This window comes from Peromyscus maniculatus, chromosome 20 (genome assembly GCF_049852395.1).
Source record: "Peromyscus maniculatus bairdii isolate BWxNUB_F1_BW_parent chromosome 20, HU_Pman_BW_mat_3.1, whole genome shotgun sequence".
Lineage (NCBI taxonomy): Eukaryota > Metazoa > Chordata > Mammalia > Rodentia > Cricetidae > Peromyscus > Peromyscus maniculatus.
In genome coordinates this window covers 15,357,570-15,384,795 of record NC_134871.1, presented here as the reverse complement: position 1 = coordinate 15,384,795, position 27,226 = coordinate 15,357,570, and the positions used below count along the sequence as shown (strand labels likewise).

The window sequence follows — 27,226 nt, the reverse complement described above, 5'->3', positions numbered from 1 at the left end:
AATGCATGAAGAAGTGTTCGAAGGTAATTGGTTGTGATTAGTATATGACTCCTTGTAATGGAAGTGTTCTAAGTCTTGACTATGGTGGTTGTCACAGAAATCTATAACCATAAAATTACTACACGTGTAATGTATGTGTGCTTGTGGAACTGTTGAAATCTAAATAAGGTGGGTAAATTACACCAATGTCAGAATTCTGGCTGTGATATTGTACTATATATCTGCAACATGTTATCTGGGAGAATCGGGTAAAGTATGTCAGATACACAAATTGAACAGACATCAAGTTTTGTTAGTACTAGTGGCACTGATGAATTTTATTTCCTGTCTTTAGTAGACAAGTTTGTGAATACAGAGGAATGTAAGTAGCTGGATATGCAGGTCTGCTAATTAGCTGAATAACGGATTGTCAGACAAGTTACCTCTCAAGAGAATACTCAATGTAATCATCTATCAAGCTTGCTCTCCTCATTTACATATACACATTCATTTACATATACACATCTTCTGTCTAGTATGTGTTTATGTAAATGAAACACTGAAGCCCATATTGTGTTGCAGCGTCTTGACTTTAGTTGTGGAGGAATCAAGACAATGTTCCCAAGTAAGAAACTGAAAATGACAGCATGGTATTAAATTTGACACCCCCAGATAAGCAGCAATACCAGCAAGATGAATGTGCAATCTACAACTATACAAATTTTTGTGTTCATATTTTAAAGTAATAATTTTTAAATATCCGATTTTAGAAATGAAAAATGTTACCTTTTAATTTGATATGCCTTTTTTCAGAATTGCAAAATGAAGATTCCAGGTACCATTTTACCAATCCCTGGTAATAGTATAAAAAAATCTAGATAGCCTTCTAGAACTAGTCTCTTAGTAAGCTAGTTGAATACTAAAGTCTCATAGATATTCATTAATTTTACTGATAAAGTAGCATTTCTGAGGAATGGCCAGCAACCTCAGACATACAATTCCCTTAATCCTCAAATAAAAAAAAGATCTCTGTGAACCAACTGCTACCACGTTCTCAATTTAGAGATAAGCCTAGGCCTGTTAAAAAAGCTGTCTTAAATTTACCAGAAGTAAAGATGCATAGCACAGCTTAAACCCCTGTTGGTCTACTTTCATAACCCAAAGCACAAATAACACAGTAGAGTGTTCTCTTTTAACTGTCACTGTCCCAGAAACTCAAACACCCCTCTTCCCAATTCATAGAATAATAAACCTTAACACATTTTCAGAAGAGATATTATATCTGTAATTAGAAAATTTTGGAATAGTTCAAATCCAGTCTTAAAATATTAACTCTAGCTCATGCCACTTATTTCTGGAGAGATTATTTCCTTCTTAGACTAACAAGGGAACCCCTACATGAGAATATTAAGAAAAGGGAAGTAAGATATGAGTTTGATTTACATAACTATAGAAGAATCTTTGACACATATGTTCAACATCTACACTTAAGATGTTTTCCTTGGAAGGGGTGGTATCATGAAAAACATGCAACAGACTTCAAAAGAAAAATAAAAGAATGAGTATTAACAGGAAACTTTAGAGTTTTGCTTTTTTGGGTGGGGCTTACTATGTTAATTCTACACCCACAAAATCTGTTAAGCTTATGATAGATATTCTAGTATGTATAACAATATATGATATATAAATACATTTTATATTTATATGCGTACATATGTATTTGTATGTACAGAATCAGATAGAAACACTGAAAAGCAATAGCTAGAATCATCTGGTCATAGGTAAACATGAGGGTAAAATATGTATTTCTTATCAAATTTTCTAAGCTTAATGATTAAAATGAGACAAATTATCTAAATAAGAGAGCTTTCACATTAGGCTGAGACTTATGTGAGAATATACATTTGCCTGGAGGTCTAATTGACTTGAAAGGAAAGAGGTGGTAAATCCCTACTGTTCCATTTTCTCTCAGTTAATAAACAAATTAGGAGTAAGGTTTTAAAACACAGCGGAGTATGAGGGGGTTTAATGAAAGACCAAAGAACTCTTTTCCCCACTTGAAATTACTGGAGTTCTAAAAGCAATTAGTTAAATACCCACAGAAATAATTACTTTGTAGGAATGCTATTGTTTTATTTTCTTCAGTTATTCAAAGTTTGGATTCATACTGGTTACCTTCTGTGTTTGTGAGTAGGAAAAATTATAATCATTTTAGCACCAACCATTTTTTCCCTCTGAATTAACAGAAACAACAAATGAAAAAAAACAACCATTCCAGGAGTTATGTTATTTCTGCTAGGCATTTAAGAGTGAGAAAATGTCACGTAATTAGTATTATTATGAACAATTATTTAATATTGTGACTTTATTTAAGAATTAACTACATTATTTAGGAACTGGTAGTTTTTATTTAATACTAATTTTTCTCTATATTGGAGCACACAACTCTAAAATTTTAAAATGTGGTTCTCACTTCTGTTGTTATTATATAAATTTTGATTATGTCTTGGAACTTCTCATAAAGCACTTCAGCAATTTAGCATAATATGTAGAAAGCTTATATAGAATACGAGTTTCATACAAATAAGCTTTTTATTATCTTTCTTACATACAAAACTATAAAAGTGTTATCAGAAAATAGTATATTGACTCACAATGAATTAACATGCAATTTCTATTTTTGTTCTGAATTACTTAAGTTAATATTCTATATATTTAATTATGAAACACATTTTTGTTCTAATAAACCATTTGTATGTCCTTTTTTGATATTAATATGGGTAGTGACCAGAAATACCCTGGGTTGTAGAATATTTTATATAACTGTCTAAATTCTTTGCAAAATATTCAATAAATTCCTCACCTTACAATCACCAACATATTTTCAATATATGAAAATATTCTATATTCTGAGTTGAAAAGTAAAAATGTAAATGAAATTCAAAATAGCATTTGTGCAAAATTTTTATTCTATTGAGGTCATTGCAAGTTTCCTTTTAAAATATTGTAACTAGGGTTGGGGATTTAGCTCCGCGGTAGAGCGCTTGCGTAGCAAGCACAAGGCCCTGGGTTCGGTCCACAGCTCTGAAAAAAAAAAAATTGTTGACTAAAGAAAAGCAATTTCATTCAAAATGAATTCATAATAGAAAGGAACATTCCTGACATAAGAAATAGATTGTATATGGACAAAAAAAAAAAAACCTTTACAATTTTGTGTTTCTATGTATATGTTTGTATATATTTTTGTCTGTACAAATGCACGTGCATATGCAGGTGCATTTGCATGTTGGTGTGCAGGCCTGTGCCAGAAGAGACCCAGACAGCTGGGGAGGGGTCATTCCTTAAGTATCATCTACTTCCATTTTGAGTCAATATCTCTCATTGGCCTGGCACTCACCAAGCAGATTGGTTATCTGGCCAACAGTGAGCTCCAGGGATCCACTTATCACTTTCTCCCCATCTTTGGGAATACAAGCACATGCCACATGCCAGCTACTTTCACTTGCACTCTGGTATCAAACTAAATTCTTAGTGCTTTTAAGGCAAATACTTAATCAGCTTAGCTTCTCTACCTGCCCGACTCTTTTCTGTTGTTTTTTAGTAACAGCAAATTTTCCTGGTATAGGTGCATTTGTTTCTAATAAAATGAGGTTTTCTCTCTAGGTATTATGAAAAGAAATAAATTCCCTATGGCCAGAGTTACTTTCAAAGGGGGATATCTTTTATTGTGCTGAGAACAAGTATCTATTTCATTTTTCATTTAACATTCTCATTACCTGTAGTTTGAATAAATAGACTTGCAAAGTAATATAATTTTATAGCTATATTTTAACAAGCAATTTTATTGGGAAATTTCCAGATATGCCCTTCTCTTTTTCTTTTCCTGAGACATGGTAAAGGCATGTACCACCATGCCCAGCTCAGATCTTGAAAATGCATTGGGTAACAAAGAATAAACACATTCACAAGACTTTTTGATTCTTGCCTGTCATTTATCTTTAAGTATTGGATGATTTGTTCTAAAATTGTTTAAGACCTTTAAAATAGACACAACTTTACATTTCATGCAGTTGAATAAGAAGCACAATTAGATGCAGGAGGTAGACTGTATTGCATAAAGAGACGGATATTGATCAGTTTGTCTCAGTTCTATAGATTTTTGCTCCGTTATTTGATAAGCTGGCATAGACATATTTTACCTGTCTTTCCCAGGATTAGATAAAATCTATGGTTCCAATGTCACAGTTATATACACAATTTTATGAAATTGTTGATCTTCGAATGAAAGTTTAAAACCATTTGGTATAAATTTTAATTTTGTAGTATATACATTCACAATTCTTCAAGTGACTTCCACAAGGTCATAGATCAAATTTGGCCTTCATAACACCTTACCTTCCTTCCTGTCTTCCATGTTTTTTGTGTTGACTACAAATTGACAATATACTTTATACTTTGTCCTCTATAATGAAGGTGAGTTGGCTAAATGGACTCCTTAACCAGGAAGAGAAATCCTATCCATAGTATAATCAATCAGAAAATAATTATGATGCAGATAGGGACCTACATGCAGATTTTTCCCTAAAAAATTTTTGTCTTGGTTGAGCATTTGCTTAATGCACGATCCATCAGTTTTATAAAGGATATTCAGCAGAATTATAAAGTCCATAGTTTGCTAGCTATACAGATATGTGACTTCTTTCAGAATCACAATATGTTCTAAGGATACATCAATGATGCAGTAAGTTGGGTTAAGATGCATGGAGGTATGACAGGAGAGAATCAAAGCTGTTTAATGCATATTATGGAAAAACAAGCCCAAAGCTGGTGTTTTAATATACTTCCCAGTACACATAAACATCTTCATGAATTCATATACTTTCATATATTTCAGCAAATTATTATTGAACCAAGTAATATCCTTGCAGTTAAAAGATACACAGCAATGGAAGATAATACAGACTCAATCCCTTAATACCAGAATCAAAGTGAGAATGCAAGCAATACTGTAACTTTTTGGTATTCAAAATATTGGAGACTTTTTTTTTAATCTTACCTGTATGAGAAATTAACTTTATGTTACAACTTATCGATGATGATATAAGTCAGATTTTAAGTAGAATATTAATATTTTTGGAAGGTTGGATTTAATGGATTTTGTGGGAAGTTACTGAGTTTGACGCCACTTTAGACTATATATCAACTAAAAGCATGGACTTGAGTTGAAAAGGCATGCAACTTAGAAAGACATACAAATTATGAAAGTATGTTTGAAGAAGTGACCAACACAGACATGTACAAAATTATGAGAATATATGACCTGATAACTATCAGAATAACGCTAAAGAAAGGGAAGTATTGGCAAGAATGGGTAGACATTAGGAACCTAAATTCAGTGTTTCCGCTAAGAATGGAGATTCTGTGAGTAGCTGGGTGGAGGCCATGTATGCTATGTCCTGGGAAAGATATGTGTATGTTTTGCCCATGTTCAAAGACAGGTGAAACTAAACAGTAATGAGAGTTAGAGGGTGCCAGGAAAATGGCTCCATCAAGTTCTATAGGAGTTTACAGGTACAAGTTTTTGTCAGGGTCAGAGGAGGATTTTAAGTGGGACTTCTGCATAATGCTAAGACTTGGGTGCCTTTGGAAATGGGCATTATGAGATGGTGAAAGACTTTTGGAGATAAGGATGGAATGTTATCATTTGAATATCAAGGGTCTCTCTCGGGATCATATATTGATAATCAAGTTCTCAGCGGGTGGTGTGACTTGGGGGAGATGCTGGACACTTTAGAGACAAAGCCGTGCTTGTTGCTGAGTGCATGTCTTTGGGGCTACACCTTGTCCTGGCCTTGTTGTATTTATTCTTTACTTCTGGTCTGCAATGAAGTAAAGGCATCGCTGTTCTAAAAATTCCCACTTTCATGATATCCTGTTCAAGGGCCAGGCAGTCAAGGGCTAAATATTTCTAGACCATATATAATTCAATATCGCACTAATTGATTTTATTTAAGATTTATTTCATTTTATGTGCATTATGCTTTTCCTGCATGCATGTATCTGTACCAGCTTACCAGGTCCCTGGGCATGTGGGGCTTACTGGTTAATTTAGGGTATTACATTTGCCTATGGGAGTCAGAAGAAGGCTATCCTGGAACTGTAGTTACAGATGATTGTGATCCACCCTGTGGGTTCTGGGAATGTAACTCAGTTCCTTTGAAAGAACAACTATTGCTCATAACCAATGATCATCTCTCCAGTCCTTACACTAATTTCTTATTTCATTAGTAAATAATCGGTTTATGTTTGCTAGTCTAATATATATTTAAAAGTGTTATTTTAATGGAGCTATGTGGGATTGTGTTATTTTTTTCATATATCATCTTCCTAGATTAAAAAAATACTTGGGTTTATAAATGGTAATAACAAGACTGTTCAAAATCCATTCTTGTTGTCTTTGTAGCTTCATTTCAAGTTTGTCAGTATAGGTTTGCGGAATAGCATTGGTCATTACTGACTGATCTTCTTATGGTAGCCCCTTCAGCTGAGCTCACTTTCATTACACACTTCCTCACAGATATCGGTATTATTAAGAAGTTTATATTTGGTATATACTAAATATTAGATATGCCTTATAAATCCCATTATTACCAAAATACATATTACAGAACAGTAAGAACATTTTGTGATGCAATAACTCATTGTTAAATTCACAAAATAAATCACAAACGTACTCACAACACATTTAAACTTATGTATATAATTCAACTATTAGCCTCTGCTTCTATATACTTTAGGAAAAAACATTCCACAAATTCTGCAAAACATTGCCTAGAATCTTTGTGTAGCTTTCAAACCACAATAGAGTCTATGCCACATCTGGCTGTCATAACACTGGCTGTCAGGGCAATGGTGTCAAATATTTTTCCTATTACCATCCATAATCAGTATGTTATATAGAGTACATATCTGGGAAAAATATAATTTTATTTATAAATGTCCTACATGCTGTCCTGGGAGGGAAGTGTGAATTAATTGGCATCTGAAAGAAATTGGGAAATACTGATATCAGTATTTGTCTTTCAGCTTTAACCTTACATCATAACACCTCTGAGTACTACAAACATAGATCATACACTACAAGATAGATTTTAAAACTGCAATGCGATGGCGATACTTTGTTAAGACTGGAAAATACAGGACAAACACTGAATTAATCACTATTCTAGGATAAGCACATCTACAAATATCATAAGCAAATCAGGGCATAACAATTACAATACAACCTGCGCATAGTATCAGCATATGGTAAGTGTAGTGACTAATTCTGTTTAGAAGTTTATGTATACTAGAAATGTGTTTGACCTGGATTTGGAAAATGACTAAGTATTTATAGATTTTTGAATATGAGCATAAGTTTTCCAAAGCTTTGGAAGAGGGTTTTCAGAAAAGAAAAATATTAAATAGACTATCTACTATCTTTCCAGAGTACCGTAGATGGCTAGAATATATAAATTCTATAAATATATAGAAATAAAATATTAATGGTGAAAGCATGATGGTGATAGGTTGCCTAGGTACTGTGATGGCTAATGCTGGGTGTCACCTTGATACAGATGGGAAGAGGGAACCACAGCTGTGGCATTGCCTCCATCAAATTGATATGTATGCATGTTGGTGGGTCATCTTAATCATTGCTCACTGTGTGCAGTAACATTCCTAGGCACATAGGCCTGTGCTGTATAGGAAAGATAGCAGAGGAAGCCAAGGGAAGCCAGCCAGTAAATGCCATTTCTCCAGGTCTCTGCTTCAGTTTCTGCCTCCAGGTTCCTGCTTGAGATTTTGCCTTGATTTTCCTCAGTGATGTACTGTAATCTGCAATCTTTTCATGGTCAGAACATGACACAGGGGTTGGAATTTGTCAATGTTTTATCCCAGAACAGAAAGCAAACTCTAACATGTACATAAGGTAAAGACGTTTTACATTTAATGCCAGGATATTCTGTTTAAACCTGAACTCAAAGCATTAAATACTTTTAAACAGTAAAGTGATATGCAGCTTTCACTTCTGACAGCCAGCCAGGCAGAAGTGTGGAGAAAAATATGGAGGGATAATGAAGTGAGTGTCAAGTTGACTGTTACCCAGTACACCTAACAATAATGAGGCTAGGAACAAAGGCAGTGGTGTCATGCAGTCCTTTAAGGCTGTCAGACTTCCACCCACCCCAGTGAAGCCATCCATTTCTTTGAGAATTTTCAACAGTAGAAGTTATGAGCCTCGGTGTTTTATATTACCCAGCAGGTACTGATTCTTAATGGAGAGGTCAAAGAGTGAGGAGCAGAGAAAATGCTCTGTCAAAATCAACTATTCTGTGGGCAAATGACAGCATGATGCCTCCCTGTAGAACTGAAGTGGAACAGGACAGGCAGATTAGACATTTAAGTAGCGGATATAGAGGCTGACTGCTGAGAAGCCAGGGCAGAGCTTCGGACAGCATGAGGTGGCAGTGTCAGCCTTAAGTAGCTCTGATTAGGCAAAAGTGCCTCGCAGATTATAACACCAAGAGGCAAAGCGACAGGATCTACAAAGCAGGAACAGATCATGAAAGAGAAGTTTTGGCTGCTGATGGTGGCGTGGTGAAGACTGTAAAGTTGCTATTCAGCCCACATTTCAGTTAAATTCATTCTAAACTAAGTTCTGTGAAATGAATTTCACTGGTTATGTGTTTGGTTAAAAACCCTTGTTTTTTTCTATCTCATCTCTTCATTACTGACTACTCTGTCTTTCAATGAACTACGGGGATTGCTTAAATGAGCAAAATACAAAAAAAGTTGGAAATTAGATTGGGAAGGGTACAAAAAGGATGCTCCAAAGAATCAGAGACCTATATTATTTTAATTTATGTGATCATGTAGTTCAAATTTCAAAAATCATGTGATTATATATCTTATACTAATAATGAGAACTTTACTCCCGTCCACCACTCTATCTCCCACTAAGTCTCTCAGTACTTAATCAATGGGATGCCTTTGCCTGTGTGTCTAAGTCAGCTGGGTACTTCCAAAGAAACAGCTTAGCAGATGACTCATCTATTGTTTGTTTTGTAATATGGATGCAAGTTACTTAGCCTTCATTTTGTCTGTGATATTTCTGACTTGAGTTCTAGGCCATGAGCTAGGTGTTAAAGATCAGTTCTCCAGGTACAAGAATGACAAAATCTGTCCTCAAGAGTGATTTTTGACTAGAATGAATCAGAAGTGCTTTGAATTAGCTAGATGTCACATGTGCGTTCTCTGTTCCCTCTTTTTTCACACAATAATACTTCAATTGTGTACAAAAATTATTGTATATCTATGACCTTTATATCTTTTTATTAACTTGATTTCCCTTTCTGTATTATTAATGTCATTGTAATTATAAAATTTGTAATGTTTTGATAAAGTTTGTAATATAAAATTTGCCTTTCTTAATAATCTAATTCTGTATGAATGAAAGTCAGGAAGCTATCTAAAACACAGATAAAAACCATCAATCAACCACCCCAGAACTTCTCTGTTGAAGATTTGGGTGCTATGTAAAAGGTACAAAGAAATCACTTCCGTTGAACAGGTTTTACTTTTTGTTTAGACTCATAAAGCACTCGAAGCAGAAAAAGAAAAGATGCTCCATTTAAAAAAAAAAAACAGACTAAAATATGGCAATGAATTATGACTTTCTAGACTGTCCTGGTTTATGTTTACTAAACATAATTTTGACAGTTAAAAATACCTCAGTTATGGTCAATGAATTATATATTGCTCCTAACAAAATCTAGGTTCTATATAGGTATTTGCATAGACAAAATAATTCACAATACATTTCAAACAGCAAAGTCATAATTAAAACCCTGCTGGAAAAGTGAGCTGCTGAATTATGGATTCTGATATTAACTTGAAACACATGACAACTAGGGCAAATGAAGCTCATGCATCAGAAGAATATTTTCCAAAGAAAGAATATTAATAACAAGTCTGGATGAATGAAGAACAATGTATCTGAAGCAGCAACACCTAAGGAGAAAGGTGCTTGGGTGATAGAGAACAGGTGGAGCAACGTGTGGTGAGTGTGTGCATGTTTGTTTACATGCATGTGTGTGTGTCCACATGGTATGTGTGTGTAGATTTGTTTGGATGAAGGGAAATTGCATTTGGAAACTTATAAGAGGATTAATGTGCTTAATATGTGGTCCTTAGCAGACTGTATTAGAGTGAGTGAAGGGGTAGACTGAATAGATTTCTAGGAAAGAGGGATTGAAGTGGGCTCTGAAGTGGCCAGTTATGACCTGCAGGCTAACTTTGTCCTGCACCGGTGGATGATTGATTAGCCTGTAGTTCATTCACATCCTCTCTAATACACCTGATTACTTTGACAATTCCATGTTGTTTTATATAATTCCTTGTTTCCACATCCATTTGCCAGGGTGTGCTTGTCAGTTTTTATGTTAACTTGAAACAAGGTAGGGTTATTTGGGAGGAAGGAATTTTAATTGAGAAAATACCTCCAGAGGATTCGCTTTGTAGACAGGTCAGTAGGGTGTTTTCTGGGTTTATGTTTGATATGGCATGGACCAGCCCATTGTGTCTGGTGCTACCACTGGGGAGGTTTTCTGGCGGTGTATGAGAAATCAGAGAGAGGAAGACATGGGGAGGAAGCCAGTAAGCAGCATTCCTCAATGGCTTCTGCATCATTTCCTGCCTCCCAAATCCTGGAGTGACGGCCCTGACTTGTGTCAGTGACGGAGCGTTCACTCATAGTTGAAAGCTAAAATAAACCTGTTCTTTCTCAAATTGCTTTTGGTCCTGGTGTTTTATCAACCCAATAGGAAGCCTAACTAAAACATAAGGCAAAGTGGTTAGATCAAAAGGCAAATGACCTTTTCCAATAGGCAAGTATACTCTCTTCCTTTGCTTCATTCTCTCTCCTCTGACAGAGTGCTTGAAAAATGATCAGGATGACAAAGTGACTATAGAAAGACCTATATTGAAATTAGAAATGCATATCTGAAAATTTTCCGTTTCCTTTGACATATATTACATATATACACTGCAATAATGACAGAATAATAACTGCTAAGCATTTCCTATTCACTAAGCCTGAAATTCATCTACTTTCAGACATACATGGACCACTTTCCAGATATCTGCTAGTTATATGACTGCTAATAAACCAATTTACTGTCCAGCCTCTGTGCACTTATCTGTGAATTGGACGCTACGGGATATTTTATAAAGCTGTTGTGGGAAATGAATGAGATCTTGTACATAAAGGGCAACGTAAGCACAAAGTGGGGTTCTTGGCACTAATCAAAACTTCATTCATGAAAAGCATATTTTTTTTTCTCACTAGTGAGCTTAACACTTTGGAAGCTCTGAAACAAGTGCATTACAAAAGATGTTCAGGATCTAATTCCATTAATTCATGTCATCCATAATCTATTTATACTCTGTGTGCCCTTAATAAGTGAATTGTGAGATTCAAGTAGTAGTACATAATCTGATCATCTACTATAGAGGCAGATTCACTCATGTCTTCATGTCATTTATGTCAAGTATGACACATGATGTTTCTACACCTACAAATCCAACACATATAAAAACAAACCACTCATTTCGCAAAGAAAAATTTTATACAAAATCCCCAGGAAAGACTAGACTTCTGCATTTTGAAGTCCCAGATAATCAATCTAAGCATATTTTATGTTAGTATATGCAGAACCCCATCACAGTAGCCTTTTAAAACATTCATCTTGCATTATTTTATATTTATTTATTTGTTTGTTTATTTATTTATTTATTATTTATTTATTTATTCATTTATTTATTTATTCAGTGTTTTGAGACAGGATTTCTCTGTGTACTTTTGGTGCCCATCCTGGATCTTGCTCTGTAGACCAGGCTGGCCTGGAACTCACAGAGATCCACCTGGCTCTGCCTCCCATGTGCTGGGATTAAAGGTGTGTGCCACCATCGCCCGGCTCACTCTGCATTATTAAAGTACAGAAATCAAAGCTGTTGTCAAACAACCATCAGAAAAAATGAGGAATGAACACTTCTCTGACATCTTACCCACACTTTAAAAAATTAAATATATAAGAAGAAAAACGCAGAAATGAAGTAGTAGACATGAATAAGAAGATAAAGGAAAAATAAACAAAACTGCTAGAGACTGGAGTTTTGAATGTTCTCATAGCACTGGAAGTTCACTATTTCAATGATGCTGCAGTGTTAACGAAACCATTGCTGCTTTTTCCTCTGGGTGCTGGAGATTCAAATTTAAGTCCTCATACTGACATAAAAAGAGCCCTCGTCCACTGAGCTACCCACTAGTCCCTATTCTTTTTTCCTATCTTTAAATCTATAAGAAACTAAAAAATATATAATAAGCAAAATATAAATAATAAAATAAAATAATGTATTATCAGTCATTATGTTAGTAATTATATTAACTATATTATTATAGAATTATTTTTATATTATATTGTATGTTGATATTTTATTTTCATATAACAGATAATACATTAACTATATAGCATTATATAATGTGTTCTTAACATACTATTTTAATATTGTAAATAATATTCTTTCATTAATTAATTCATTGTTGTATATCATTTACAAAATAAAAAATATAAAATATTCACTTATTTCCTATTTTTAAAATATTACAATTTTATGGTATTTCAGGTTGAGTATACCAAACTGGACTAAGCATTATGTTTCACATGTGGAAAATTCAATATCTGACCCCATATAATTAGTCTCAGTGGAAGGGCAGATGCACAAATAAGTTATATGATAATATTTTAAAGCCATATTTCTAAGGTATATATGAAACATAAATGAATTTTATATTCAGACTGTTGTGTCATTCTTAAAATATCTCACTAAGTTAATTTAGATGTCTAAAAACTAATAAAATTTCTGAATCTGAAATACTGGTCCTAAGCATTTTGAATTACAGGTGTTCAATATATATAAGATTTTGTGATATAATTATTTCTTTAGTTGAATTATTTTAACAATATTATTATTTTAAGGATTATTGCTTAGTCCGGGGCAAAAACCTGACAATTAATATACACAGTTAATTTCAGTTTTTTTCCCCAAGTGCATTTTCTTTCTTCTGCTGTGAAATAGGAAGATCAGAATCTATATTTAACAATAATTATACTAAAAAATGCATAATAGTAAAATTTTATGCTTAAAATACATAATTTCTTTTTGCAATTTGAAGTCAAACAGAAAGCTTACTTGAAAACTGAATTGCAAATCCAGATTTGCTGATATAAAAGTCCGTATCAAACTGGATAGTCACTACGTTGAGAGTGCTATGAATCCCATCAGGAATAAGAGATCCACTAACTTCTTTTAATAGCATCTCATTTTCTGGTGGACCATCCCAAACTCGGAGTATATCATGTGATGCTTCAGTATCAAAAGCAAGAAACTGTAGGCTGTGGGAGGAGCATACACTTTGATTATTTTAAATAAGGAAAAGAACCATATTAACAACAGAATAGAACAAACACATATTGTTGCTTTGACTTTCTGAAACTCCTTTTTTAAAATTAAAGAATAAATTGTGCCACCTGAAAGAATATTTGTGAACAGAAGAATTTACTTCCTAAGAATGGCATTAAATACGTTATTTCTACTTTATGTCTAATCTGTTTAAAATGATTATCAGTTAGTTTTGGTAACACTGTGAAACTTAACTAGACTCAGTACTGTTTTATGCTTGACACGTGACCAGTCACAGTTTTCCGTATTGGTTACATAATAATACCAAATATTCTTTGTTGATTAAAATATCCCAGAGTCTTGTGAAATTTAATTAAGAGTAATAATTTTTATATTTAACTAAAACTATGTATGAGCTATACTAAGGATCTGCAAGCTGATAGTTCCACCATATTCTCTTCTAAGCTCTTTGTATTCTCTTACAGAAGCAATGCAGCAGCAGTTCATACTGTATTCAGTGGAGTCCACCACCTTGAAACCTATCTGAATTTCATTTACATCAATTAGCACACTTTTCATGCTCCTTTAAAGCCCTCCCTACTTTTAATGCTATTGTGAGTTCTAGTGAAGTAACTAGTTCAAATGTCAAGGGCAAGTGGTCCAGTTATTAATTTATACCCAAAGTCCAAAAAGCAAAGCTGGAGTGGGAGCTACTGAAAGCCTGTGAGACCTAATCTGTGGACTTAGCCAATGGTTTGGAATTTCTTAGGCTGCTGCGACCTGAAGATGTGTGAACTTCCTTTCAAAACTCAGGAGGAAATGAGCAGGAAACAGTTAAAGGATTAGAAAGTAGACTCTTCAGAAATGTGCTCACAACCAGGGAAGACAGGAACTGTCAAGGCCCGTTACATTCATGTTTCTTCTTCACATTAGTGAGGGAGCCCAGTTTGTATTCTTATGATGGACCCAGTATCTTAAACCATTGAGAAGTGAAAGAGCATAGATTATAAGAAACATCAAAAAACAGTCCCAACTTTGGTGCCCCATTCTATCCATGAAAGCTTCCTATACAGTTATCCCAGCAGCCTAGGAAGAAGTAATGCATGCTAATGACTTTTTTCTTATTTCAAGCACAGGAATGTAGCTGGAGTTTTCTCTCCAGGTCCCTCCAAACCCCGGCTCCCTTAGCCCACTTATAAAATAAACATACAGACGCTTATATTATTTAAACTGCTTGGCCATTAGTTCAAGCCTATCATTGTCTAGCTCTTACTCTATTATTTAGCCCATTTCTATTAATCTATACTTTGCCATGTGGCTCGTGGCTTACCGGTACCTTACATCTTCCTTGTCCTGGCGGTGGCTCCTGCAGTCTCTCCCTTCCCTTCCCTTCCTGTTTCTTCAGTTCTTTTCTCTGTTAGTCCCGCCTATACTTCCTGTCTGGCTATTGGCCAATCAGTGTTTTATTTATTAACATATTTACCTTACAGAACATCCCACAACACAGGAAGAACTTGTTTTCCTTTATGAAGGTTAAGCATGTTGAAAATTAATGATATTGATCTATATTTACATGGTGGCTGATCAGGAAAATCCCTAATAATTTGAAAAAAGTGAAATTTATTTACCTTACAATGTTTCCTGGATCTACCTCAATCATCCACATGCAGCGAAGGTTATTATCATATGGAAAGGGATAGCCAGGTGACAGGATCCTTCCTGATGATTCTCCTTTGAAACGACCCCCACATTCAGCTGGTGAAATATAGGAACATTTCAAGTCAAAACTTCTTACCAATCTTTTCAATGCAATATACAAGTTTCTCAAGATTATGTACGTTCACGTTAAGGAAAATAAAGATTTACCTTCAATCTTCTTGAAAGTAAAAATGTTTATATAAACTTCCTTAAAGTTTCAATTGAAGCAAAAATATGAGCATAATAAAATAATACACTGTCTCTCAGATCATATAAAAGACTGAAAACAAACCAAATTGTGGAATAAATAGAAGGACACACTCAAAATCTGTGTACTTGGCTTCAAAGCATTTCAAGATGTGTTGTTAAATAATGATCATGTTATGAGGGAAACAGATGGCAAGTTGCACAGTGCTAGTGAATAGCCGGGTGAATAATTCATCTTGCACCCCACCTCTGAGAAAAACTCATTCCCTCAGGCATTCCAAATTCAATTGTCCTTTTATTCCTCTTCAAACCATTCTAAACCTCTTCCCTTCTTAATGTATTAGAAGTCAAAGTGCAATTTCCATTAGATTCTTTACTTCAGTTAAATAAAGTAGCATAGCTTTGGTTGAATACAGCCTCTAATTTTTATACAATTTATTGAATTAAAATGTAAGTACTGTCATATAAACTAATTAGTAATTTCTCTTTTGAGAGATTGATTCTCTGTTTTATACTATTTAACACTACTAGGAGGTCTGAAGTAGCTTTACGTTCACAAGGCAACAATTTATGAAGAACTTTCTGTACTGAAGAGAAGGGTAAGGGCATTAGGCACTATGTAGAAATACATTGATCTGCCTGTCTAAACTTCAGTCACAAGGAAACCCTGCCAATGCATTATATATTTAAGATTTCTACAAATCATTCTTCTTCTCCAAGTTAAATAAATACAAAAAATTACTTAAAAACCTGAAGAAATTCTTGTATTTATTTTTTAAAAGAATGAGGTAAAGATGGGAGAATAAGAATGAGAGAGCTTGCATATGTGAAAAGACAATCTAAATGAAAGCAACTTTGTGAGTGACGTGTGAAAGAACTCAGGAGGTAGAGGTAGGTGGATCTCCATGGGTTCAAAGCCGGGCTGGTCTGCCAAGTGAGTTCCAGGACAACCAGGCTGTTACACAGAGAAAACGTCTTGAAAAACCAAAACCAAACCAACTCCCCACCCCCCAATTGTTGAAGAATAAATGGTATATGACCCATGGAAATTTTTCATATTGGAAATTGTTGCTTATCATCCTTTCAATTGTGGCTAAGTCTAGAATTGCATATAAACTTTTCCTTCTAAGTGTACCTTCGTTCTTGTTCTAACCATATATATCTGACAATATAAAGCCAATGAAATCTGATTAAAAGTCAGAGTTGTAAAACTTTTTAAATGCCTTTGAAAGTAGTATGAGTGTTTGTTTTAAAAAATATTAATATATCTTTACAACATTGTAATAATTACCTCAAAGTTTTTATAATTTTTATCTCAGTATCTGACATTTTCTCTCACAAAAAAAAGTCACATGAATGCCTCCTTTCCCCTGACAACTCTAGACCATTTACCTTGGTTATTTTCTGTTGTTTGAATTGTGTGTTATACAAATTGAAATTTGTTTCTGTTAGCGTTATTAGTATTAGTGGGAAAAAATGACCCAAGTGAGGAGGTTTTTAATCTCTGGTGACACCAACACATTAATAGCTTAAGTTTATTCTCTCCATCTATACAGTTGTTTTATAGATCTAGATATTATATTGCAGTACTCTGATTCTTAATTCAAATGTCAAGTAGGCTACAGAACTTATTTAGTCAATTGCTGTAGGTATATAAGCACTTAAAACAGTGGTTAGAATCTAAAATTGGTTTACTTTGAGTAACAGTTTACACTGGAAAACTCATTCACATGGTCCTCACTGCATCACTGGAAGGTCTTAGGAGAAAATTTATTTTTCAGGAAAACAAAGATTTTTTTTTCTTGAAACCACTTCCTGTATCAGTTTGAAACTTGTTGATCTACCCCATGGATTCTCAACTGAACACGCTAGCCCACACAAACGCATTTATCAATTCCCAGAAATGAATAAGTACCTTGAGTAAGGCGGGAAGGAATTCTCTTGGCTTTACCACTTTGGAATCTTGACCATTACACTCACAAAGGTCTAGGAATTATTATTTTATAGCATCTTTATAAGAGGTGATATTTATGTAAAAGACTGTTAGTGCTTCAGAACTGGGTCACGGGCTTCGTTTTCCTGGATAGCTGTGATGTTCTGACACATTTAGGAGGGGAAGGGTTCATTTGGCTTGTACTTCCCCCATCAAAAGTCACAGTGTGATTCAGGGATGTTAGGGCAGAAATTCAAGCAAGAACTTGGAGACAAGATCTGAAGCAGATATGAGTTAGGTTAGGGATGCTGCTCACGGGCTTCTTCTTTGTGGCTTGCTCGGCTAGCTTTAACAAACATCTCAGGGCCACTTGCTCAGATGTGGCATCCACCATCTGTTCCTGCAACCTCCCATTTCAATCACCAATCATGAAACCCTCCCCCTCCTTATGCCCACAGGCCAGCCTGACAAAGGCAGAACTTCAAATAAGATTAATTCTGATTTGTGTCAAGTTTGGAAAACTAACCAGCATAGTTATCATTTCATTTGTCTGTTTTTTAAAATACATGTTTGCATAACCTACCACAATAAGTAGTCAGGCATAATGTACAATAAGTAGTGGACATTTCTTCTTTTTCCTGTCTTTTTGATTTATCAATAGGATAGGCATATATTACTTTGAAAACAGCATTGACATTGATATTTCATTTATCTTTTAAGATAAATAACTTTTAAGTACTTTTTTGTTTTATATACCATATTGCATCTTGAATTTAAATGAACTTTTCTACAGTTTTTTTTTAATTGCAAATATCACTTGGTGCTTTAGTCTGAAATGTGCTTATATGATATGACTTAACATTTGGGCCCATATTCTTAAAGCACATGTTTCAAAGAGAAAGATGAAATTTGTTTGATTTAACTTACACATTTCAGAAAAATAATGCCTAGATAATACACAAATGATTGAGTAAAAAAAAATCTTTGTATTTGACAGAGCCCCAAACAGAGCCATAATAGATATTTAAGGTTAATCAGAAGAAAGTTATAATTTTAGATCAGGTGGTCTAGCTATTGGTCATTAATGAAGAACATCATGAAAACAGAGTTTCATTATCTGTTTCCATGGACGTGACCAGCATACTACACTATGTGTTCCTCCTTTTATACTTGCTTAACTTGATCCTCTGTCATTAAAAGTTTATCCTTCCTATGAAGTTGTTAAGGCACAACAGTGGCTTAGATATTAACAGTATTAGTTTGCAGTGAGCACAATTAAAAGTCTTCTCATCTCAGACCAATTATCTTTCTATTTGATTAAAATCTTCTTTAGAAAATGGTTTCATCTTAGCTTAATAGACTCAGAAAATATATTAATTTAATTTTGAAGGACAATATGGAAAACCGTATTTATAAGTGCATAGTTTTGTGATTTTTTTAAAAGTCTTCAATGTTTTTGTTCTGAAAATATATCATATATTTATAGTCAGAGGTTCATTTTTTATATCCCATGCAGGTGGTCTGATTATTGCTCTTATTGCTTATTTTCAGGCTTTTGTTGTTTAATATTGATTATTGTGTTAGATCTTAGTTCCATAATCTACTCAAAATTCACATGCCATCTGACAATAAAAGACTGTGATTATATCTGGTTTATATAAAACTCCTGTTTGTCTCTTTGGGAATCAATGTTTTAATAAACATTCAGAAGATACAAAAGTACATCTAATGCATTGTGCTTTCAAAGGATTAAATATGCATGGAGTTTTGTGAATTTAAATAAAACCTCAGTAAAGCTCTGTTTGAAAAGCTCACATCAATTTTTATACGCATTGGCAAAATGCACTCAGAAATTGCTTGGCAATAACTGTTTCTCTTACCTTCTGCTGATTTAGGGTTTTCTTACATGTTATTTTCCTGTTATTTCAAATGCAACTATTTAACCTTTCTGAACCATGAATCACATGAATATCTATGGATATTTGTATACCCATACTCCTACTCCCTATGCTAATTTATTAACTGCTTTATAATAGGAATAAAATGATATCAAACCAATACAAAATAGATATGTAATGATCACTCTAGCTTCAGGTAGGGATTTATCTTATCTATGAATGTCACAAACCTTTTCATACTAAAATTTATTTTCATGCTGTTCATACATAAGAAAACCAATATATTTTCTAATATTTTTCAAAGGGGCCTATACACATAAAAGATGCATTTGAAGCTACTGAGAACAATTTCTTGTTTTTATATTCATTTTGATTCAGAAATGTGCACTACTTTTTAAAAAAAAATCAAAACAAAGCTGATCAATAAGATTCAATAAAATGCACATGATAAAAACTTAACATTCTTGAAACAAGTCAGTTTTTTTTAAATCAAAAGCAGAAACAAAATAACTTCACACAGACATAGCAACTCCCCAAACTATGCACTTTAGTCAGATTAAGAAATTTTATAATCCACTTTTCCTTGGGGTGATTTTAAGATTTTTAACTTCTTATGAGTTGTATGTGGAAGAAATTCCTTGAAGCTTGGCTGTTTCAAGTAGCTGTGAATTTATATACTTCACAAAAATCTGAAAGAGCATCCTACCAATGCAGGAAGGCAGAGGGTAGTCCCAGGCTCTTCTCTCTCCGGTCATACACTTGAGAAGGCTGCTTCCATGGAGAGTGTAGCCTGGATTGCATCCGTAGATGATGGTGCTGCCAGCAAAATGGCCTTGGTCACTGATCTTGTAGCCGAACTGTGGCACACCTGGGTCTTCACAATGTGAAAGTTCAAAACCTGGGAGAACAGTATACATTGCTTAAAGGAAATATTTTGAAACATAATTTGAGATTGCAAAATTGTTTATTTCATTTATCCCTTCAAATAGGATTGCGTTTCCTGCTTGAATTCCTCCTATCATATCTAACATTGTTAACATTTAATAAGCACAGAAAGCTTTTGCTGGAATTTTTTTTTAATGAGATTTTTATTAGAATTTATCAGTTATAAAGTTTACATATCTGTGTAATGGCAAATACTATCACGTTCCTGGTGACTTTAAAAGTGTTATTGTTAATACTAGATTAAGTAATTCATTAAAAAGGATTAATATCTCTGGATGGTGGTGGTGCACACCTTTAATCTCAGCACATGGGAAGCAGAGGCAGGTGTATCTTAGTGAGTTCAAGGCCAGCCTGGTCTACAAAGCAAGTTCCAGGACTGCCAGATTTCTACAGAGAAATCCTGTCAACAACAACAATAACAACAACAACAAAAAGATTAATATCTGGGTTCATGTAGTTGACACTTGATCCCCAGTGGATGGGACTATTGGGGGAGGTTATGGAGCCTTTAGTAGGTACAAATGCTCTGAGGAAGTATGCCACCAGCGATGGACTCCCTCTCCTAGCTTCCTGCTGTTCAAGAAACACAATCAGCCAGCCAGTTTGCATGCCCCGCCCTCTTCCCTTCACGGACTAACTCTTGCCACCTGGAAGGACTAGCCCAAATAAAGCCTTTGGTACCTCAGGTTACTTTTCCCCATGGCCTTTGGTCACAGCAACAGAAAAGGAGCTAATGTAGTAAGAAACACATGTCTACTCTTGTCCTGGCACAAAGCATCCAGGATCCTCGGAACCAGCCGTGTCTGACCGACATGACTACCTGTGTTTTGCCCACTACGATAGCGGTTCCACATCATCAGACTGGCAAATTTGATGTTTCCCATCATAAATTTGCCATATGATAGCAGAGAAGGGGAATAAATAAATAAATAAATAAATCTTGGGAAAATTCTGACCGATTCTTGGTATTTCCTCACTTTTCATGTTCTTAATTCATGAATAATCCCCCTACACTACCTAGCTTGCCCATAATATTTGTTATCAATAACTGTAGATATGGGGATTATGGGAGTCCTGCATGCCTGCTATGATGTGCATTTTAATTATGTTTCATAATAAATCGCCTTCTACTTCCTTATTGTATCTGAATTCTTTCTCTGTGAATAATAATAAGATGGAAATGTGTCATGTTTTTAAGCTCAGATCTGCCTTCTCCCGCAAAATGAAAGGAGACTGATTGCCAAAGAAACTGATCACATGACTAAGGTATCAAAAATTTCAGTGGCTACAGTCGCTCACATACTAAGAGAAAGAGGTTGAGGTGAAGGTCTATGGAGCTACCATTGGACAATGACATAATGATTCAGGCTTATGCAATGGAATTTCCAACAAAATCTTATACAAAATGACTTGGAGAGCTTCCTGGTTGGTAAATGCATTCACATCCTAGAAGGGTTGTGGGGATAGCAACTACTATAATTGTTGAGCCCTTCTGGACCTCACTAATATGTCTTTTATTTGCTTTTTATTTATACTAATGAATACCCTTGATATTGAATCAGTAAATGTAAGTAAATAGATTCCAGAGAACTTTAGCAATGTTTTAAATTATTGAATCACAGCAAGTGATAGTAGGAATTCCCTGTTGGTTTGTTGTTATTTTGGGTTTTGTTTTGATTTTTTTTTGTTATTTCTTTTGTTTGCTTTTGGATTTTTTATTTGTTTTTGGTTTTTGAAGACAGGTTTGTAGACCAGGCTGGCCTTGAATGCACAGAGATCTGCCTCTGACTCCCCAGTGTTATGATTAAAGGTGTATGACACCACTGTCTGTCAGAATTCCCTGTCTTAATAGCAGTCAGAAAAGTAACATACATTAGATCACCAACTGTCAAATCCTTAATTCACAGTTTTGAATTTCTAAAGTGTCAGAACAAACTTAATGCTTATGTTTATATACATAAATCTTGTATAGCTCCAAGTGCTGAGTTACTCCTATCATTGATGTAGGTTCAGAAAACATGAGGACCAAGGGGCCTAGTCTCTCCTAGGGGATTTAAATGATTCCTTTCTCCTTTAAGCCAGTAAACAGTTTTGCATATTTGAGTTCATATATAACCTTTTGTTTATTTACTTCTCTATAGTCTAGTATTATTTCTTTTTTCTTTCTACAGTAACTACCCAGGATGAATCTTGGCATATATCAGATGTCCAATGATGTCAAGGAACAAGGATTTAGAGAAAAAAAAATCAACAGGAAAGTAAATTAAAGTCAAACAGATTGTTTCAAAAGAGAACTTTGAGATAAAATTAAAAAAATAAAAGCTTCAAGGATTCTCTTTATGAATTAGCCTGTGGCAGCCTCATTTGGTTGAAAATGTAAGCATCTTCAAGGAGGATTATAAAAGAGGGCAGCCGTCATTGACTCACACCATGGCAGGTATAATAGAATCTACTGCATAAAGTCAAGGAAATGAGTACTTCAAATAAGATACCACAGAAGTCAACACTGTGTTTTCAGGGACACTTTAATTTTCTATGATCTACATAGTTAACACCATATTTAAAGTAGCTCTGATCAAAAATAGCAAGTTAGTGTTCTTCCTACCAGACTAGATTCTTCTGTCGGGGATTTAAGATGCAGCCCCTTTCCAGTGTTATTAGAGATTTCTTTTCAAATCAAACTGGAAACCAAACTTTGTTTTCAAGATTTCTTATCAAACTCATTTTTTCCCCAATGTGCACATTCTGTAAAAGTGATTGGGGCTTGGGGCTGATGACACAGAATGGAGATGCTTGCAAATGAAGACACTTTATAAAGCATGTCTTTGTGGAGGGAAAGGCAGGCAGACAATAAATACTGTGTAAGCTGTGGAGGACAACATCATTTAGTTCAATTGGGCAGGCACACTGTTGCTCTTTCGTAAATATTCAGAACCGTCTTAAAGTTTAGAAAACTGCTCAGCTGCCAGTCTTTTCACGGAGGGCTCAGACGCTAGAAACTGACAATTTCATAAAGACTCAAATGAAGCATCATGTATGTGACCAATCTTTACCATGGTTAGGAAAATTTAATACTGTGATGAAACAAAAATTTGTAGAGCATGAATTGAACTTATAATTAACATTGTCTAAACGCTTCAGATTTTCTGTGTATCTGAAGCTGCCAGCTCGTCCTCCTATGTCACCATTGAAGAGATTTGTTTATCTCTGATTTATTTTAAGATATCATTTGAAATCTATGGCATTTTATCAAAATACTTAATAAACTGCATTGACACTATCATACTCTAATATTGTACTTCATTTCTTTCAGGGCAGCATTCCTGAATAGCAATGCCATATTAACTGATTCATATTAATAATAATAGCATTTAAGAAATAAACATTATAAAATAAAATAAATCTCCCATTTTATTCTCCCAAGTCTTTTTTTGTCTTTTTCCCCCTGAAATCTTTTAATATGTTAATCAAGATATTCTCATAACATTTTTCTGTATATTCTTATATCTTGGCAATATAGCACAATTGGAATGCTTTTATATGTGCAAATCATAATAAAATCTACTTTAAACAGTTTTGTGAGAGTTTATTGTCTAGTATTGTTCTTTATATTTTTGGTTTGTTTTGCATTTGCCCTTTATATTTATATGGAATTGGGCCATATGTACTAGCATTAGAATTCCTGGGGAAGTGTTTCATGAAGGACAATGGCATCTAAAAACTGCTATTGAGATGTGAGTTGGCTCTCTTGCATATATACCAAAGCATAAATGTAATAGAGTGCTGGACATACAAGGAACAGAACAGGCTAGTTATAACCATTTATTGAATGTAATATACAACGCCGCTTGCTGTGGTGACCTGGAACAGGGCATTCTGCAGAACAAGTCTCCTTGGACATCAGCAATGGACTTACACTCTTGTAGTTTCTGTAACTTTTACCTTCCACATTGCCTCAGTATACACTCTAAGATCTTTTAGAAACCTTCCCCTTCCTCTACTGTCATTGAGGCTATGAACACCATAGTACTTGGAATAATAACTATCAAATTACTACATAAAAGGGGTCTTTTGTTTGGAAAATAAATGGTAAAATTAGTGTAGCTGAATGCATTAGAATATTATGCATTTTGAAATTATAAGTCATGGAAGGAGACAAATGAAATCTTTAAAATTATTAATATTTGTTTTGTTTCAGTTTTCTTTCCCTTTTTTTGACGGGAATGGAGAGTATGAAGTTGAGTAACTAGGCAGGTATGAATCTGGGAGGAGTTGGTGGGAATGTTGGTTGGAACAAATACATTCAAAATATAGGGTATGCTTCCCTGAGGCCTAGTTTTCATGATATGAGAAGGCACAACACACGCTTCCAAATGTGGGAAGCAACAAACAGTCCCACCCAGATATGATGCCTGTGAACCACAACAATGACCAGGAAGGGACGATTACCCTTAAGGGTGAAGTAGTGGCAAATATATCTTGGAGGTAAGCAACAGCTCTTAACAGACTTAAGATTCATTCAAGAAGAGGGAAATCATGCCTGGTACTATAAATCTAGCCAAATACGCAGAGCTAGTGGAGTCAAGGATCTTGGAGGAGAACCTACAACCATCACTTTACTAAACAAACATAATCCCTAACTACACTCTAAATATTTGTCCTTGTAACTACAGATAAGTTTAGTCCTCACTTCTCATCGTTAGTTCTCCCTTCTTTTTAAAACAGATAGAGACCATCATAGAAAACCAGAACTAATAAAAATGCAGTGTGAAGCCTAGTCCCAGTGGACACATATACAAGACAACTCCCACACCTGAGGCTCAGAGAATATTGTGGAAGTGTTGGAGGAAAGATTGTAAGAGGCAGTGGATCGGGGAGTTTGTACTGAGACTGTCTCCTAATAATGTCAGAATCTACACCTATAAAGTCTCTCCAAAATGATTGGCTAAGTGTTAGCTAAACATGGACAACAATGACAGAAATTTCCACATGGACAGAGGAAAGACCACACAGCATTAACCCTTCACAAAGACCTATAGACAATGAGAACATTGAGACTGGGAGATATCATCTTCCCCAGGGAAAAGCCCCAAAATTGCTTATCCAATATCAAATAGTCATGCTTGAAAATGTACATATAAGCAATAGTATACAGATAGAGCAGGTTATATTTAGGAATATGTATGCATATATAAATATATACACAACAATACTTAATGAAAAAGGAAGCCAAAAATTTGAAAGGGCATAAGAAAAGATATATTAGAGGGTTTAAAAGGAACAAAAGGAGTAGATAAATGATGTCTCAGAAATAAAATATAAAAAAGAATAGTATATGAAAGAAATTAAATAAAAATATAACATTTAATAATTTGTTATAATTGCCCTTTAGGCTCTTGGACTTGAAAAATAGCTTTGTTTTTAAAATTCTTGTATGTGCTTCTTTATCTTCACAAATGCAAATATTTGCATCTTATATTTTATTTTCTCGTTTTTAATTTTAAATTTAATTTACATGGTTCTAGGTATATAACACATGTTAGTCACTCTACTACTGAGCTACAAGTCTATTTATAGAGTATTTTATATTTAAATAGGAAGACTGTGAAGTTTTTCCCTTCACAATTAATCAAGAGGAAATTCTACACATTCATACACATGAGCTGTGATGCTTGTAGTTGTTATAGACCTAATAAAGAGTGTAGAGGGAATAAGGAATTTTGAAGAATGAAATTACATTCCATTTTAGCACTGAGTAATCTAACAAGAAACATGTATATTCATCAGTAAATAAACTGTATAAGCCATTTCATTATGGCCACATCTTGAGAACAATACCATACACAGGTTTTCCCTTACAACTTCAAATCTACTGAAGTTTATAAACAAAAACTATTATCACTATTTTCAATTACTTTTAAGGAGAGTAATTACAATTTAGATTTTCTTGATGATGGTCTGAATTCTACTCAGGAAGTTCTTATTTAGAAACAAGTTACTGAGAGACTTTCCTAAATTTTCATCTGCCTGGCATGATACTAAGAGCTGCTATTACTGATGCGATGTGTTTCATAGACCATGAATGCTGCATGCCTCATTCTCACAATGTGTTACTCAGCATTGGCTGTTAATTTTCCTAGCCATCAGAATTTTGCTATTTCACTAAAGTATATAATTGGTATTCTCAAAACCTCCAAAAACCAAACTACTTTATATTGCCAAATTCCTTTCCTACCTGACTTTTTCAATTGACAATTCCTACCATATTTGAATTTCACTGGAAATTATTATTAACATTTAATATTCTATGGTGATATTTTATTTGTACTGAAATGTGATTTTATTTGTATGTTAATAAATAAAGTTATCTGGGGGTCAGAGCTAATAGTAAGCCATAGCCGAGCTGGGCATTCGTGGTGCATGCCTCTAATCCCAGCACTTAGTAGGCAGAGCTAGGTAGATCTCTGGGTGGTCAAGGATACAGCCAGCATTGGAGACACACGCCTTTAATCTCAATACCAACCATAGAAGACCTGGAGGTCTGCACAGACAGGCAGTGATGAGGCAGTCATGTGGTTGGGTTTACAACCAATGAAAAGGCAGAACAGAAAGTCTATATAAAGACACAGGAAGTAGGTCTCTCTTGGCTGAAGAGGATTGCTGAAGCAGGAAGGGTAAGGCTCTTAGCTCTGACCCCTTGGGCTTTTGTCTTTACATTGGCTCTGCGTTTCTTATTTAATAAGATGGTTATTTCTACAATATTCTGCTGCTTTAAAAATTTTATCTATTTTGTAAATATGCACTAACATATTTCTTTGGTATACATTTAATTTCTTAATTTTATTTTTCTATAATTGTTCTCTGTAATTTTGACTTTTGCCTATATTTTTGTTGTTTGCCACTTTTTTGATGGCTTACAAAATACTATGGTGATATATTGTGTACCCTAATAAACTTGCCTGAGGATCAGAGAACAGAGCTAGCCACTAGATTAAACATAGAGGTCAGGCAGTGGTGGCACACACCCTTAATCCTATCACTTGGGAGGCAGAAATCCTGTGGATCT

General features: G+C 34.5%; 1 protein-coding gene across 3 annotated transcripts in view; it reads right to left on the bottom strand.

Annotated features, from left to right (window-relative positions):
• Nucleotides 1-27,226, bottom strand: part of Csmd3 (CUB and Sushi multiple domains 3) — a 1,148,052-nt gene that overhangs the window by 275,064 nt on the left and 845,762 nt on the right. For all 3 annotated transcript variants that reach the window (XM_006993205.4, XM_042265493.2, XM_042265494.2), the window contains 3 exons: nucleotides 19,922-20,113; nucleotides 15,108-15,234; nucleotides 13,270-13,472 (listed from right to left, as the gene is read on the bottom strand). In XM_006993205.4, coding sequence (XP_006993267.1) covers nucleotides 13,270-13,472; nucleotides 15,108-15,234; nucleotides 19,922-20,113 — 522 coding nt within the window. The remainder of the gene's footprint in view (nucleotides 1-13,269; nucleotides 13,473-15,107; nucleotides 15,235-19,921; nucleotides 20,114-27,226) is intronic.